This window comes from Antennarius striatus, chromosome 11, assembly GCF_040054535.1.
Source record: "Antennarius striatus isolate MH-2024 chromosome 11, ASM4005453v1, whole genome shotgun sequence".
NCBI lineage: Eukaryota > Metazoa > Chordata > Actinopteri > Lophiiformes > Antennariidae > Antennarius > Antennarius striatus.
The window spans coordinates 10,188,720-10,202,500 of NC_090786.1; the positions used below are offsets into that span (position 1 = coordinate 10,188,720).

Sequence of the window (13,781 nt, forward strand, 5' to 3'; positions counted from 1 at the left end):
AGACATTCATCTGCACCCACACTGCAGGACAATTAACTCCCTGAGTCTCATCGCAATTTAGTCAAGCATCTGAATAATGCGCTTACCTTATTGTGGTGTGCTCTAGGCTCCCTATATATTTCATTTCCCAGTTTACCCCACTTTCACTCTCTGGTATTCCCAGAAAACACCCCATTACAGACTGCGAAGTAGGCAATGATGTCTGACCTCCCACTCTCATTGCTTTGGGGTCAGATTACTGGGCTACTCCGAGAATGTGTTTCTCCATACACAAGGTTTGCTATGTGCTCTGTCTACATCACCCCCCAAAAAGAATCTTAATGGTTACATAAGACAGAACTTGAACTAGATTTTTTTTTCAAGACACCTAATGGAAAGCATGTAAAGGGGAAGAGGGATAGAGTATTGCTAAACAGATGTTTTACATTTACGTCAAAATTCAACCCCTCCGGTTTGACATTATAGTATGATAGTTTACACAAGTGCTTATGATAATTATATGTGTGTGTGTAAATCTGATATATTTTCTTCCTTGCACAGGGCATCTGTGATTTTATGCACTTCTTATAAATTTTTATGTCAATCTGTAAGTTTTAGGATTCCTGCTATACAAGAAAGTGTTTCTAACTAGAAACAGTGTCAGTCTGTGTAATGAGGCCATTTCTCTTATGGTTTGGCCCCATTTTATATTACTACGAAATTCTTGGTCTACAGAGGGAGATTTGTAGCGTCACTGGGATTGCCTGACTCCCTGTATGCAAATATGAAGAATATATTTGTATGTGTCAACATGGGAATGTTTCCCTGCTCATGGAGCCATAAATTGAAATCTCTTGAAAAATATCGTTGGCTGGAAGCAAACAGTGGTGTGTTACTTGTGATTGAGGGTGTCACATTTATTAAGTATAGATGATGCTCTTTAAACTGCAGGCCCAGACCCAAGAGTTATGCTCCTGTGAAGTGACAGACTGATTCCCCATTAGCTGATGGTATGCAGTTTGATAGCTAAGCTTGCAGTGTTGAGGACAGTGACAGAAAAAGATTTTATGCTATAATCAATAAATACCACATTGTTGCTAACTAATCTTTAAACCCCTGTGATGGAGTGTCGCACTGGAAAGATGAGATAGAATGAAAAGCTCTAGCAACAGACAAACCCAGAATATTAACTAGGCTGACTCTTACCTGATAATATTTATTGATTATGTTACTAGCGATCCCTGTGGCCACAGGTTTTCTCAGAGACCTTCTGATTTGTCTGGAGGGTCAGATGGTGCATTCTTTCTGTCAATGTTCTTTTCAGTCCTCATAGTCCACTGTTGGTCTCTGATCAAATCAAACAGTTTAACAGAGGATAATAAAAATATGACATATCTTTGGATATAATGAGCATAAACTGTACTAAAAGTCAAGAGATGCGGCTCAGCAAGACTTAATATCAGGTTTTGACATGTTTTGCTATAAAGTTTCTGCACCAAGAATCCAATTTCTTCAATGAAATGAGGTTGAATGTAGAAATATAATGACATTCTGGTCTGGATTCCAGGTCTATTGCACTGATGAACACCTATACGATATTGTTCTAACAAAATCTCTTCTTCTCAACAGATCTGTTCAGGTGAAACATTTTTGGCTCCAAAGTGAGATCCAGGACTCCATCATTCAACTGACTGAAATTATATAATGTTTTGTGAGCATTTCAGCTCTTAATGGAAGAGTAATCTGTACAGATTACTGCCATATTGCTTTATCTAAGTTAATAAAAACCTCTCCATACAGGCTCTATAACCTCCATATAGTCCAGAGTTGCAGGACTGTTCTAGTTTTGAGATGACACCTTTATGCTCACGCAGATTGCAATCATTGAGGAACAATTAATTCCGTGAAAGCATTTTCAAATAATGTCAGGCTGTTTGTGATTTGAAACTGAACATAACTTTCATTACATTTTGATGCAAGTGATGGTCCATGAAGAGCAATCAGTGACTCAGGGGCTTTTACTGATTCTAATAAAAAAACATTAGCATAGAGAAATCAGATTCCTGACCTGAAATCAATTAATCTGTTGTACCATAACTTGCAGCACTCATGCAAAACATCTAGAAACTACCAACTGATTCCAACACCTGAATGAAGAGTAATTACCCAGAATATCAGGAACTAAAAACATTTAACATTTAAACAATGGTAATTACAACTAAAAGAGCAAATAAACCCACCAAGGCTCTCAGATCACTCCACCCTTCCACTGATTATTTAACTATTTAAGAACTCTACAATTACTTTTTTGTTTAAATGTCCTCATAAGTCATGTCATACAATGAACATTTTTTCCCCACAAGTTCAGTATCAACATGTATTAAAACCAGTACTATATTCCTATATTGACATTATGCATGCATGAAAGAGTTGGGGGGTATGCATTATTTGTAAATGTGCTGTTCTAGTGTTTAGATTGCCTCGGGTTGATAACTGTCTCTCATGACGTGGCTTGTTTGTACTTTTCTTTCCAGCTCTAACAAATGTGAAGCTGTGGGCCATCGACCGGCAGTGTTTTCAGACGATCATGATGAGGACAGGTCTCATCAAGCATACAGAGTATATGGAGTTTCTGAAAAGGTGAGGATCGGGCAAACAAATGGCCTCAATACAGCTTTTGTCTGAAATGAAATGAATGAATTATGATTTAGTTGGGGCGGCTGTAGCTCATTCATTGGCTTTAAGTGGCAGTAGCTCAGCCCACTGGGTCTTGGGCTGGGGACCAGAGGGTGGCCTGTCCAAGGCCCATGTGGAGCAAAAAGTTCAGAGTCCGAACTGGCAGTGGAAAGGTGCCAGTTCACCTCCTTAGCACTGCTGAGGCGCCCTTGAGCAAGGCACCGTCCCCTTACAAGTTACTTATTGGGGGCTCACCAAGAAGGACCTGCCTCCTGTTCTACGTCTCATTATCTTCATGCTTACAAGCCCCTTGTGTGTGTGTGTGTATGTGTGTGTGTGTGTGTGTGTGTGTGTGTGTGTGTGTGTGTGTCTGTGTGTCTGTTTGTCTGTGTGTGTGTGTGTGTGTGTGTGTGTGTGTGTGTGTGTGTGTGTGTGTGTGTGTGTGTGTGTGTGTGTGTGTGTGTGTGTGTCTGTGTGTGTGTCTGTGTCTGTGTCTGTGTCCGTGTGTCTGTGTGTGTGTGAGTGTGTGTGTGTGGGTGGTTGTGTGTGTGTGTGTGACCACACGAATGTGATTAACAACAGCTACAGTGGACAGATAATTTCCCCTACAGGGGATTAATATAATTGATTTCTTTCTTTATACGAAGTTAATTCTGAAAAATGTTTTGTGCTGTTTTTTACAATATGTTTTAGCCCTTATTTTAGCCCCACGAAAATTATATCTCAATGTTAATTTAAATTTTGGTGCTTCACTGAAGTTGGTGTCCTACTGAAAAAATGCTTTTGTGTCCTTATCCATATGAGACAACCCTATGGCCTAATTACTTCTCTATAGAGAGGTTTATTGTCACTTTAAAGGCTTGCACACCCTTTTTATGGTCTGCTCTGAGTATAAGATAAAAGAAAGACTCATCAAAAGACAGAGAGTGGGAGTGTGAGGTGATCAAAATGCATGAGGGGGAATTACAGCATAATTGTCTGTCACCTAGGATACCAAACTTCTCTGACTGGCTGGACTGACTGGATTACATTTGTACTCCTGAGTACCAGTTCACATACAATCTCCCCATACAAAATATTTGTGTTGGGAACTCCATCTGGGTTAGAGAGTGACTTGGTGTATGGCGTCAGATAGAGCGAGACAGCACACCTACACGTCTGCAGCCAGCACTGCCCACGTTAATGCAGAATTAAACATCCCATGAATGATGACATCTTTATTTATTGACTGAGGGAAGCTGGTGTTGGAAATGATGTCAGCACTGAGCCCCATCATGCAACCAGCCACTGACTGTCCGAAATCTCTTTCAATGTGGTCTTTAATTCACTTAAACAGAATGTGAATTTTTTTTTTCAAATCATTAACAAAATGTGAAACCAACTATACATCCTTAATAATCACCACAGAAATAGTCTTTCATGCAAGCACCTTTTAATCTGTGGTACATCAGCGTGCTGATATCCCATCAGTTTTTTACTCCAGTCCAGTCATCACGTTTGGCTAAACTAATGCAGTGTCTTTTTTCTATTACTTTATATAGAGTCAAGTACCAAAAAAATGGCACCATTGGGTGTTGGAACCAGTGTTGTTTCGTAAGCCCAGCTGTCATTTTTCTCCTGTAGGCATCATCAAGTTGATTCTTACTGTTATATCTGTACTAGTGGGAACCTGTGGAAATTCTACGATAAAACAACAATATCAGACTTCATACCAAACATATGAAAACAAATGTATTGGTATTATAAACCAAGGGCACCCATCACAGAGTTCTCCCACCAGCAGGCATCTTCTGTCTGACCCAGAGCTGGTGTCGTGTGTCTTTGGCGAGGAACATGAATGAATGAATGAATAAATAAAATTAATAAATATATAAATTTTATGACTCATAAAGAAAGAAACAGACAAATATCCAACTGTCAAGCAAGTTTATAAACGTTTCTTCGTCAGAAAATAGCTGGTTTTAACTCCGTCCATTCTGTGTGTACATGTAGACACGGATAACACACACTAACTTTACAGCAGTTTTTGTCGCAGAGTGACGCCCCCTGATAGAAAAAGTTACGGTCACAGCTTTGCAGCTTGTTCTTTTATTTGCATATACAGTACACTTGTTCTCCGATAGTCATTCCATCTTAAAAGAACCGTGAGGGGATGTGTCGCTGCCCGTTTATTTCCAGTCGTTAACTAGCTAACCTGCACGACGTGTATAGCACGGCGCACATGCAGCATCATCAATGCCATGATGGGCTGCATAGCGTCAGTGAACCTTATTGTATCATTGGCTGGACACCTGTCACTTACTGAGTTACAATGCAAAATGGTACAGAAAACAATAATATTAGTCTGATTAATTAGATTACATCCAATATTAGATATTACTGTATTTAATACAGTGACACCCGCGGTGTCATGTAATGTGGGCAAGGATGACAACCACGGACTTCTTCTGGCTAGCTTTATTTCGGCATCCAGCCTTAACCAACTCCAGCTCAGCATCTTTTATTACTCATGCGCAACTCACTCACCCCTAGAACAACTCAGGGCAGCAACACACAACATTAACAACACACGGGATATCACAATACGTTTATATCAAACTTTATTTTATGTGCAGCATAGAATTTCTTGTGCGGTGAGACTGCGACTAGTGCGCAATTGGGCAGCCACGCAGCTTAGAGGGAACATTGGTCATACCTAAAATACAATATACATTGATCATATATTATATGGTTTCCTTTCACTGTTGCAGACATTACTTATTCTATTTGAAATGTTTCCTTAGACCCCAAGGATAATTTGCATTTGGAAATTGAAGGATTTTGTTGTTCTTGACGGCCTACCTGAGAAGTCGAGTGAATATCCAGCCATTACAAAAGGAAAAAAAAGGGAAGATATATCCTATGAATATAGATGGGATGCACATTTTCAGATACTGTAACCACTCCGAGGAGAAAGTGTGACACTTGGATATTCGCCATGAAATGTGCTACAGAAAGTTGTGTTACTAATGCAAAAGAGTCCTTTCACTCATTCGAAACCGTGCTGCTTTCTCACCTCTGCACTGCTGACTAATCCTGGCATCATGACATCAGAAAGGTGTCAGAGATACAAGAATAGCACGCAAAATCTGCATTTGGGCTTGAGAGTGGATAATTACAGGTATTATGTCAGTTTTAGGAAATATACATTAGTTGTGTCAATTATTGGACCGTTGTAAGCTATACTTTTAATTTGTGTTGAGGACAATTTGGAGTTCAGAGCAGGCTGACATTAGCAGCCAGCGCTGGTTGAATCTGCAAGAGTTGTTTTTTAGGTGAGGAAAAACTTAAAAACAGTCTACAGAGAAAACAAACTATTAATCATATTTTTATGTCTCAAACTTTTTTTTTAACTTATTGCTTTGATTAGAAAAGCGAACAGAACACTTCTACGTCTTTATTGTAGTATATTTATGGCAGCTCAGCAGCCCGGCAGATGAGTATTTATTAGATGTGTGTTTTGCTTGATTTGGGCTCATTATCAAGGGGACATTTATGGAGATTTATAGCAACATTTGATAATTTACAATATGTAGATAATTATGTTGCTGTGTTGCTTCTTAGAAGCATATGAGCAAACACATTCTGGTCCCTGTGAGTATACTGCCCACTCTGTAACTGCTGTGAAATTATATATTTGTTCTGATAAGTTGTGGAAGAGGAGCACAGATTTTTAAACGAGAAAAAAATCCCACATTGCTTTGCTTTGAAAGTGGATGTGTCTCTGGTAGCTGTTTTTTCAATGCTCTTTCTAGATTTTTTCAAAATAAAAATGGATAGTGTATTGTGCTGTCTACCACATTAGATAAAGGAATAAAATACATTTTATTAAAGATGGACATTTGTCCAGGTGTTTGATGGATACTACAATAATATAAAGCTATTTTGTGTTTATCCATAATAAGAAAGTGTTTATAGCAAAAGTGTTTAAAGTAACTCTACTACAACATAGGCTCCTCAGTCAAAAGTTTCATAAGGGAAACTCCATATGTTTCGTACGGAGTGGGGTATTCCCTTCACTGCCTGTGAAGAGGAAGCAGCAACACAAACAATCACACCAGTGGCATGGGGCCCTGGGTTGGGGCCTGAGACAAGATGGTTCAGATTACTGTAATAAAGCATGGGAAATGGGGGGGGGGGTTATGGAGAAACACAGAGAAAAGAGATGGTATGGTGAGATAAGGTCTTTGTTCACCATATGGGTTATTTTCTCCCCTCCTTGATAAACATTGGGCCGGTTATATTCTGTGTGTTTGATAACAGACATTCATTGAGGCAGCTGGGAAGCAGACGGAACAAATGTTAAAGCCTCATAATGGTGTATTCAACCCTAGGATCTGACGTCCCGCTGTATAACTAGACACCCTGCCTAGATCATGCTGAAATATTTGTTTACACATATTATCATACATTTTACAAGCATGAAATTGATTTTTATGTGCTTTTGTTCGCAGTTTTTTTTCAACACAGATCTCAGGACAGTTGTTTCTAATTTGCTTTGTCTAAGCTTCTATCTACACTGCTTTCTTTTACATCTGACAACCACTGAAGACTTAATCATCATTGTAATTACATAGTTTCATTTCCTATGGAAGTATTTTGTGTGTAAAAGCTTTGGTTTCTTTTATTTCTTCTCCAGTGTACCCTCGTTCCACGGCCTGCAGGAGGAAATTCTGAGCAAGCTCGCAGACGTCCTTGAGGAGGTAAATGCCTCGTTTCATAGCCTGTGACATCGGCCATCCACAAACCTTAATTGATTTCCATAAAGTCACTTTCTTTTTGCTGTGAGAAAAGAGAGTCAGAACGAAGGTAATGAAGGCATATTCCAATATAATGAATCGAAAGATAACGGCGATTTCTTTGGAGGTTAATGGAACAAAGTGGGCACAGTAGGGATTAGAGATCGATTGCTGTCTTTGAATGTGTTTCCAAACTCAAAACAAGTTAAATATCAACGTGGCGACCTACTTTGCAATTGCACTTCTTAGGACTGAAATTGTTTCAAGTATTTTCTTTTTTGGGCTTCCAAAACTGTGAATCAATATTGACCGATAAAAATAAAACCAAATTTTAATTTTATTTATTTGCTTGATTTACATAATTATTCATAGCGTATTATAAGTATAATAAAGTATAATAAGAAAGAATAATTAGAATGATAAGAGCAATTTTTTAAAAATAAAACTGTAACAAATACTTTTTCATTCATTATGGTTTTTAGGACCTCTGTGAATTTGCTAGAAAAATACCTATTTTGGATTTATTGATACAGACAGTGTATTTATTTAGTGCAGGATAGTGCAGCAGTCTCCTCTCTTGTCTAAACCAGAAAACCATAAAAAGACTTCAGACTGTGCAGAAGTCAGCTGTTAGGCTACTAACCACAAGAAGAATAAAACATATTACACATGTCTTGGTGTCTTTACATCGGCTCCCTGTTTTTTACAACTGGAATCAATTTTAAGATCTTATTGATGACTGTTAAGGACTTTCCTGACCTGGTTCCTGATTACATTTCTCCCACATGAACCTCACTGTAGTTGATATCCTCAAGCAATTGTCCTCTGTCTGATTGTAAGTCCAGGTCAGAAAGGAAAGCCTGGGAAAAGACCTGCAGGAGGAGATAGGATTATCAGAGTCAGTGTCTTCTCTTAAATCTCGCGTTAAAAGATCGTATCCTATCTTTCCATTACTACCACGCGCTGGCTTTATTTAGTAATTTTTTTTATTCCGATATTTGTTTTATTTTTACTTGCTAGTGTATTTGTAGTAGTCCTCAACATACAAACATTCAACTTATGAACATTTGGAACAAACAAACTGTCATATCCGACTAATGCCCCCTCGGCTACACTGCTGCGTTAGCGTTTCTCCAACACTTGACTCCCTCTCTCGTTGTTTGTCAACATCAACAGCTGACTCTCGCTGTTGTTGTTGGATGCGCTTAAATAGCAGGTCAAGAGTTGCTTGAAGTGTTTTCTTCTGCTTCTCCTCAAGGATTAAATTAAAAGGAACAAAGCTGTGAATCACCAGTAATGCTTAACGGTAAATATTGGAACTACAGTGGGCCTGATGAGGTGAAGTTTGCGGCTTTATGGAATATTTTTGTGAGTGGGTTCTGGTAAAAGTGATAATAAGTCAGACCTAACACATGACAAGGGTCATAAAGGTTAACTTGAGAGAAGTAGCTCCTTTCCGAAGCTCCTTTAAGATTTGTGTCGTGCAGAACCCTGAAGGCCCATGAAAAGAAATTGCATAGACTTACTCGTAACAGCATATGATGATACTGAAGGACAACTCCATCAATGGTGATAAAGAGGTCAGGGGAAAGTACATTGACTGTAGGAGGCAGAAAGCTACATCACCTACCACTGATGATATAACCACAGCTGGACAGGAAAGCGTGGGTTTAAAAGGTGCAAAATATTTGACCGGAAATCGAAATAATGAAATAATCTAATCAAATGGGAGTGAGTTAAAAGAATACACACCATAATATTCTTAACCCTGCAGAGATTAAATGTTTTCATTCTAGAGGTGTCCGTAAGTGGACTCTGATTAATGTGTTTGTACTGTTGGCTGAGCTAGTGTTGGGCAGCTGATTAAATTTGTGTTTACCAGTTTCATAAACAAAGCAAGTGGCACAATTGAATGAAGTTTTGGAATAATGAAAATCTTTTACCAGTTTAGTTGATTTATTCCTTTGCTTATCTCTCAAAATACAGTATGTCCCATTTTAAAAACCAGTTCTGTTGTGCTGGGTAAAATGATTTATTACACTGACCTACGTCCTCTACTATAACAGATCAGTTAGGTTTGGATTGATTTTTGATTAGATAAATCTGGCTCTGATTTAAGCCATTCTTGGGAATAATGAATAAATAGAAGTGAGCTAAACATCATGAGATGAATCCAGTCTTGAGTGATGTGCTGCAGACGTGAACCACACACTTCATGCTTGGTTCGAAGTAAGATGAAAGCTTTCTCTTCTCTGTGAAATAGTGTGAGAATAAAAATCTGGCAGTTGCAGTGTGGAATCTGCTTATAATTTCACAGGAAACAGTGAGCTCTGTCATCAGTCCAGGATTGTCTGAGTCACTTATTCCGTGAGGTGCCGTTGTTTAAAAATAACATCACTGAAAAATTATCATTCTTTACCTGACACTGAAGGTTATTTTAAACAGAAGGTGTGTGAAATTGTTTTTCAGTGTTAGCCGGGCTTTGACTGGCATCCGCTCCCTACCTCAGCACATTGGATGTATGCTTAGGCAATCTCCAGCACCTACAACCCCAAGGAGGGTCACCGGGAACAAAACAAACTGATGGATGGATATTCAGTATTGTTTCAACACTTGAAGAGGAGTTGCGATTCCTTGGATTTGATGGATTCATAATAACTTCTCCATCATTTTCTTTATGCACTTATTTATATCCAAGGTTATAGGGCATATTCGAGCAAGAAATGAGTGTGAGGGAGGTCAAACACCTTTGGAAATTTGTGAAATTAACAAGGGAAAACATCTAATTAGAATGTAGCACTGTGCAGCCAATGTAGCACTGTATTTACGTCAGAGTACATTGTTGACTCTGGTTAGAGTATCTCAATTTCAGTGTAAGAACTGAGCCAAAAAAGAACTGCGATATCCCGAATAATACTTGTCCTTTCTCCTCGTTCCTAATGCTCTCCTCTCTGGTATTCTCCTCTGACAGACACATTATGAAGATGGAGAGTACATCATCCGACAGGGAGCCAGAGGAGACACCTTCTTCATCATCAGTAAAGGAAAGGTGAGAACAGCGCCTGTAGCCCACCAACAAAATAATCATTGAGGCAGGGTACCACGCCGCGCACGCAAAAGAATACACCCACTGAATGTTTGAAGCAAAGTGGTATTATTATTTTTGGGTTGAAGATGCCAGTCATCAATCACCTTGACATGGGGGAGAGGAGAGAGAAAGGAGAGAAAGAAACATCAGCTCTTTCATCATCTCTTGCTGCAACATGTGGAGCATCTAGAAAGAAGAATGGAGTCACTTTCATTTCACCTTTCTGTCATCAACACCTGCTTTCACAGTGAGCACAGAAGACATTCTGTCTCATGCAGTATCAACACTATCAGCGAGCTTCCATGTACTTGTATTTGTTAACACTATGCTACTCCTGATTCTCTCCGTCCTTTATCCTATTATTTCCATTCATTCCATATCCATTCCAAATTTATACTAGTTACTACTTTCCTGGCCTTCTAGTATTCATGTTCCTTCTCTACCTCCATCCTCCTCTTCATATACTTAGATCAATTATTGCAATCCTTAAAGCTGTAGAGTGCTCCCATGTAGGCTTCAGTTTCCCTGCAAAAGAGGAAAATCCATTAACCTCTACGTGTCTTTTCTTTCTCCCCTTTCAGCCCTTTATTAATATTTTTCTCCTCTTATGTGATCATATATAATTAGGAATAATCACACTGTCACTCATCTATAGATAGCATTGTGCTTACGCTGGACTATGCCGCTCCATCTGTATAGAACTGACTTATTGGCAGACATGAGAGCATTCTTTGGGTGGACAGACCATCTCTGCTCACTTTCAGTGAGCATCACGTGTAAAGTCCTGTGGACCAGCACAGCGCCGTCACTCACATGTCATTTGGTTATTGAGGTGGTCAGTGTTTCCTCCCAGACTGTGCACAGAAATGGTCGCCACCTGATTGTAACAGACTAGCATGTGCAAAGATATCTGTCAAGCTGCCATTCAATCTCAGTTGTAATAGCATGATTAACCTGCCGTCTGCAATCATTCACACGTCAGCTTCTTTTGAATGATGTGAAATCAAATGCTACCCTCTTAAATGAGACTTCTCTCGCTTTCTGGGCCACACATCTTTATACTCACACCCCTTATTTCTTCACTTGTATTCCATCTCCCTTCCTGTCACATTACTCTCCTCTTTAACCACCTCCTCTTGCATTTCTGTTTATTTGCCAGGTTAATGTAACCAGGGAGGACGTGCCCAATGGAGAAGCTGTCTACCTGCGAAGCCTCGGAAAAGGAGACTGGTTTGGAGAGAAAGCCCTGCAAGGGTAAGATTGTTCCAAATAACACAGTCCCTTCCAATTTATATCGTCTGTTCCCCCTGTTGTATCTGTCTCCTTCGATGTCACCCACCACCCTTTTAGTTTACACTGCAAAAATGCATCCTCATAGACTTTACACACAACTACCCTTTCTTATTTGCTATTGATCAGCCTCCAGCTCTCAGCTGTCCCTATTTTTCCTCTACACACTGGTCTTAACAGGCATGAAAACATGCTAAATGTTTAGAAATCCAGAGAGCTGTGCTCACATCAGAAAACTTCAGGCCTGATTTGCTGCAGCTGTTCCAGACACTTTTTTTGTGATGTGACACAAAATATTCTCTCTGAACCAGAGAGAACTCATTCAGTTTCAGCTGATCAGAAGGACAGGATGAAATTTTCTAGTTGATTAGAATTCTTCTACCATTATAAGTAATGAGATAAGTTTTGAGCACCATTTTTTTTGGATGATAACAGCCTTTCCTGCCTCAGTGATACTATACAAACATCATGAATTTCTAAAGATGAAGCTATTTTAGGTTCCAGCTCCTTAGATCCTTCCCAGCCTCAGCTGCTAAGGACATATCTATGCTTTCTTGCATTATTCTCCACATCTTACGTATTTTAAAATTAACTTTTACAAACACAACAGCATATATGGATGCAGATAAACCAGTATATAGCAGATATAAGGGTAGAGGACAGTGTCCAGCAATGAAAACATCTGTAGTATGTTATCTGTACTGGGAAGATGTGTTCTTGTAGTGAAGATGTACTGGGACAAGTTCAAAGTAACCTTGCTGTTTTTAAATGGATTGAAAGATTCACGGCCACTGAACAACCACTGTTAATATTCACCGCCATTCCAGCTATCATTCTTTAACTCCAAGAACTCTTCAGTGCAATAAAAATATTTTATGTTGCACCTGGCATCAAAGAGCTGAATTGATGGTCTTACCCTGCTGTTTGTTCTGAACTGTCATGCCTGCCCTCTTCATGGACAATGCATTATTTAATCTGAGAAAGGGAAGACCTAGAAAATAGTCTGGAGGTGTTTTATAGTTCCAAGAGATAAGTAAAAACCAAACATGGGCTCTCCTGCGAGTACATTTGAGTGCGTGCATTCACGTGGCCAATGGTAAGAACATGAATGTAGTGAAGATGTTGCCATCTTGTGGTCGCTGAGTAGTGCTCTCAATTTCTGTATCACACTTCAGGAACATGCAGGATGATGTACCAGATAATTACAAAATAAAGACACTGAAATTCATTTCAAGAGCTGTCAAAACACGCCTCAGTTTATTTTTTTAAATTTATTTTTACCTGAGATGAAGGAATTGTCTGGATGTGAGACTTAATGTTCAGGCAACACCTGGATTTGCACAGATGGCTGGCCATTCACATACGTTATTAAAGCTAAGGACTATAGGATAGAAAATCACACAGACATATAACGCAGAGCTGAAATGCATGGGGCACATGGGAAGCTTGATCTCTCGGCGGTGTGGTTTAGGGTGGGGGGGGGTTGTTCCAAAGAGAAATTTGATCCTTTTAAACTAATGAGAAGTGCTGTTTGATGAATGAAAGTACCAATTTAAAAGAGATTGAGCAGCTGTGCTACTTTTATGTAGAGAAATTGAATAAATATTGAATTTTCAAGGAATTCTACCATTGCCTTGGTATAAAAACATGATTCATCACACACATCTCTTAAGTATCCATTTATTACCATTAATGCATCTTCAGTTTTCCTGGAATAACACTCCAAAAACAATCAGAAGGTCTTCAAAGCGCCTTCATGCAAGTGCATGTCATGCTTGGTTTAATAAAGAAAACCATGTCTTTCCTCCATCCCTCTATCAGTGACTACTCTCCTGAGCTGAGCATGCCGTCCTCTTGTGTTTCTCATCACATGTTGTCACAAACTCCTTTTGTCTTGAGTGTCGGGGTCCATTCAGCTCCACGTTTGATGGCTAGGCATGTCTTGCAAATTTAAATGAATGAGATGCTGG

The 13,781-nt window shown here is 39.2% G+C and overlaps 1 protein-coding gene across 2 annotated transcripts in view; it reads left to right on the forward strand.

Moving 5' to 3' along the window:
• The window catches only part of LOC137603707 (cGMP-dependent protein kinase 1), an 87,505-nt gene that overhangs the window by 54,421 nt on the left and 19,303 nt on the right, over window positions 1-13,781 (forward strand). For both annotated transcript variants that reach the window (XM_068327422.1, XM_068327421.1), the window contains exons 4-7: window positions 2,514-2,619; window positions 7,334-7,397; window positions 10,405-10,482; window positions 11,681-11,775. In XM_068327422.1, coding sequence (XP_068183523.1) covers window positions 2,514-2,619; window positions 7,334-7,397; window positions 10,405-10,482; window positions 11,681-11,775 — 343 coding nt within the window. The remainder of the gene's footprint in view (window positions 1-2,513; window positions 2,620-7,333; window positions 7,398-10,404; window positions 10,483-11,680; window positions 11,776-13,781) is intronic.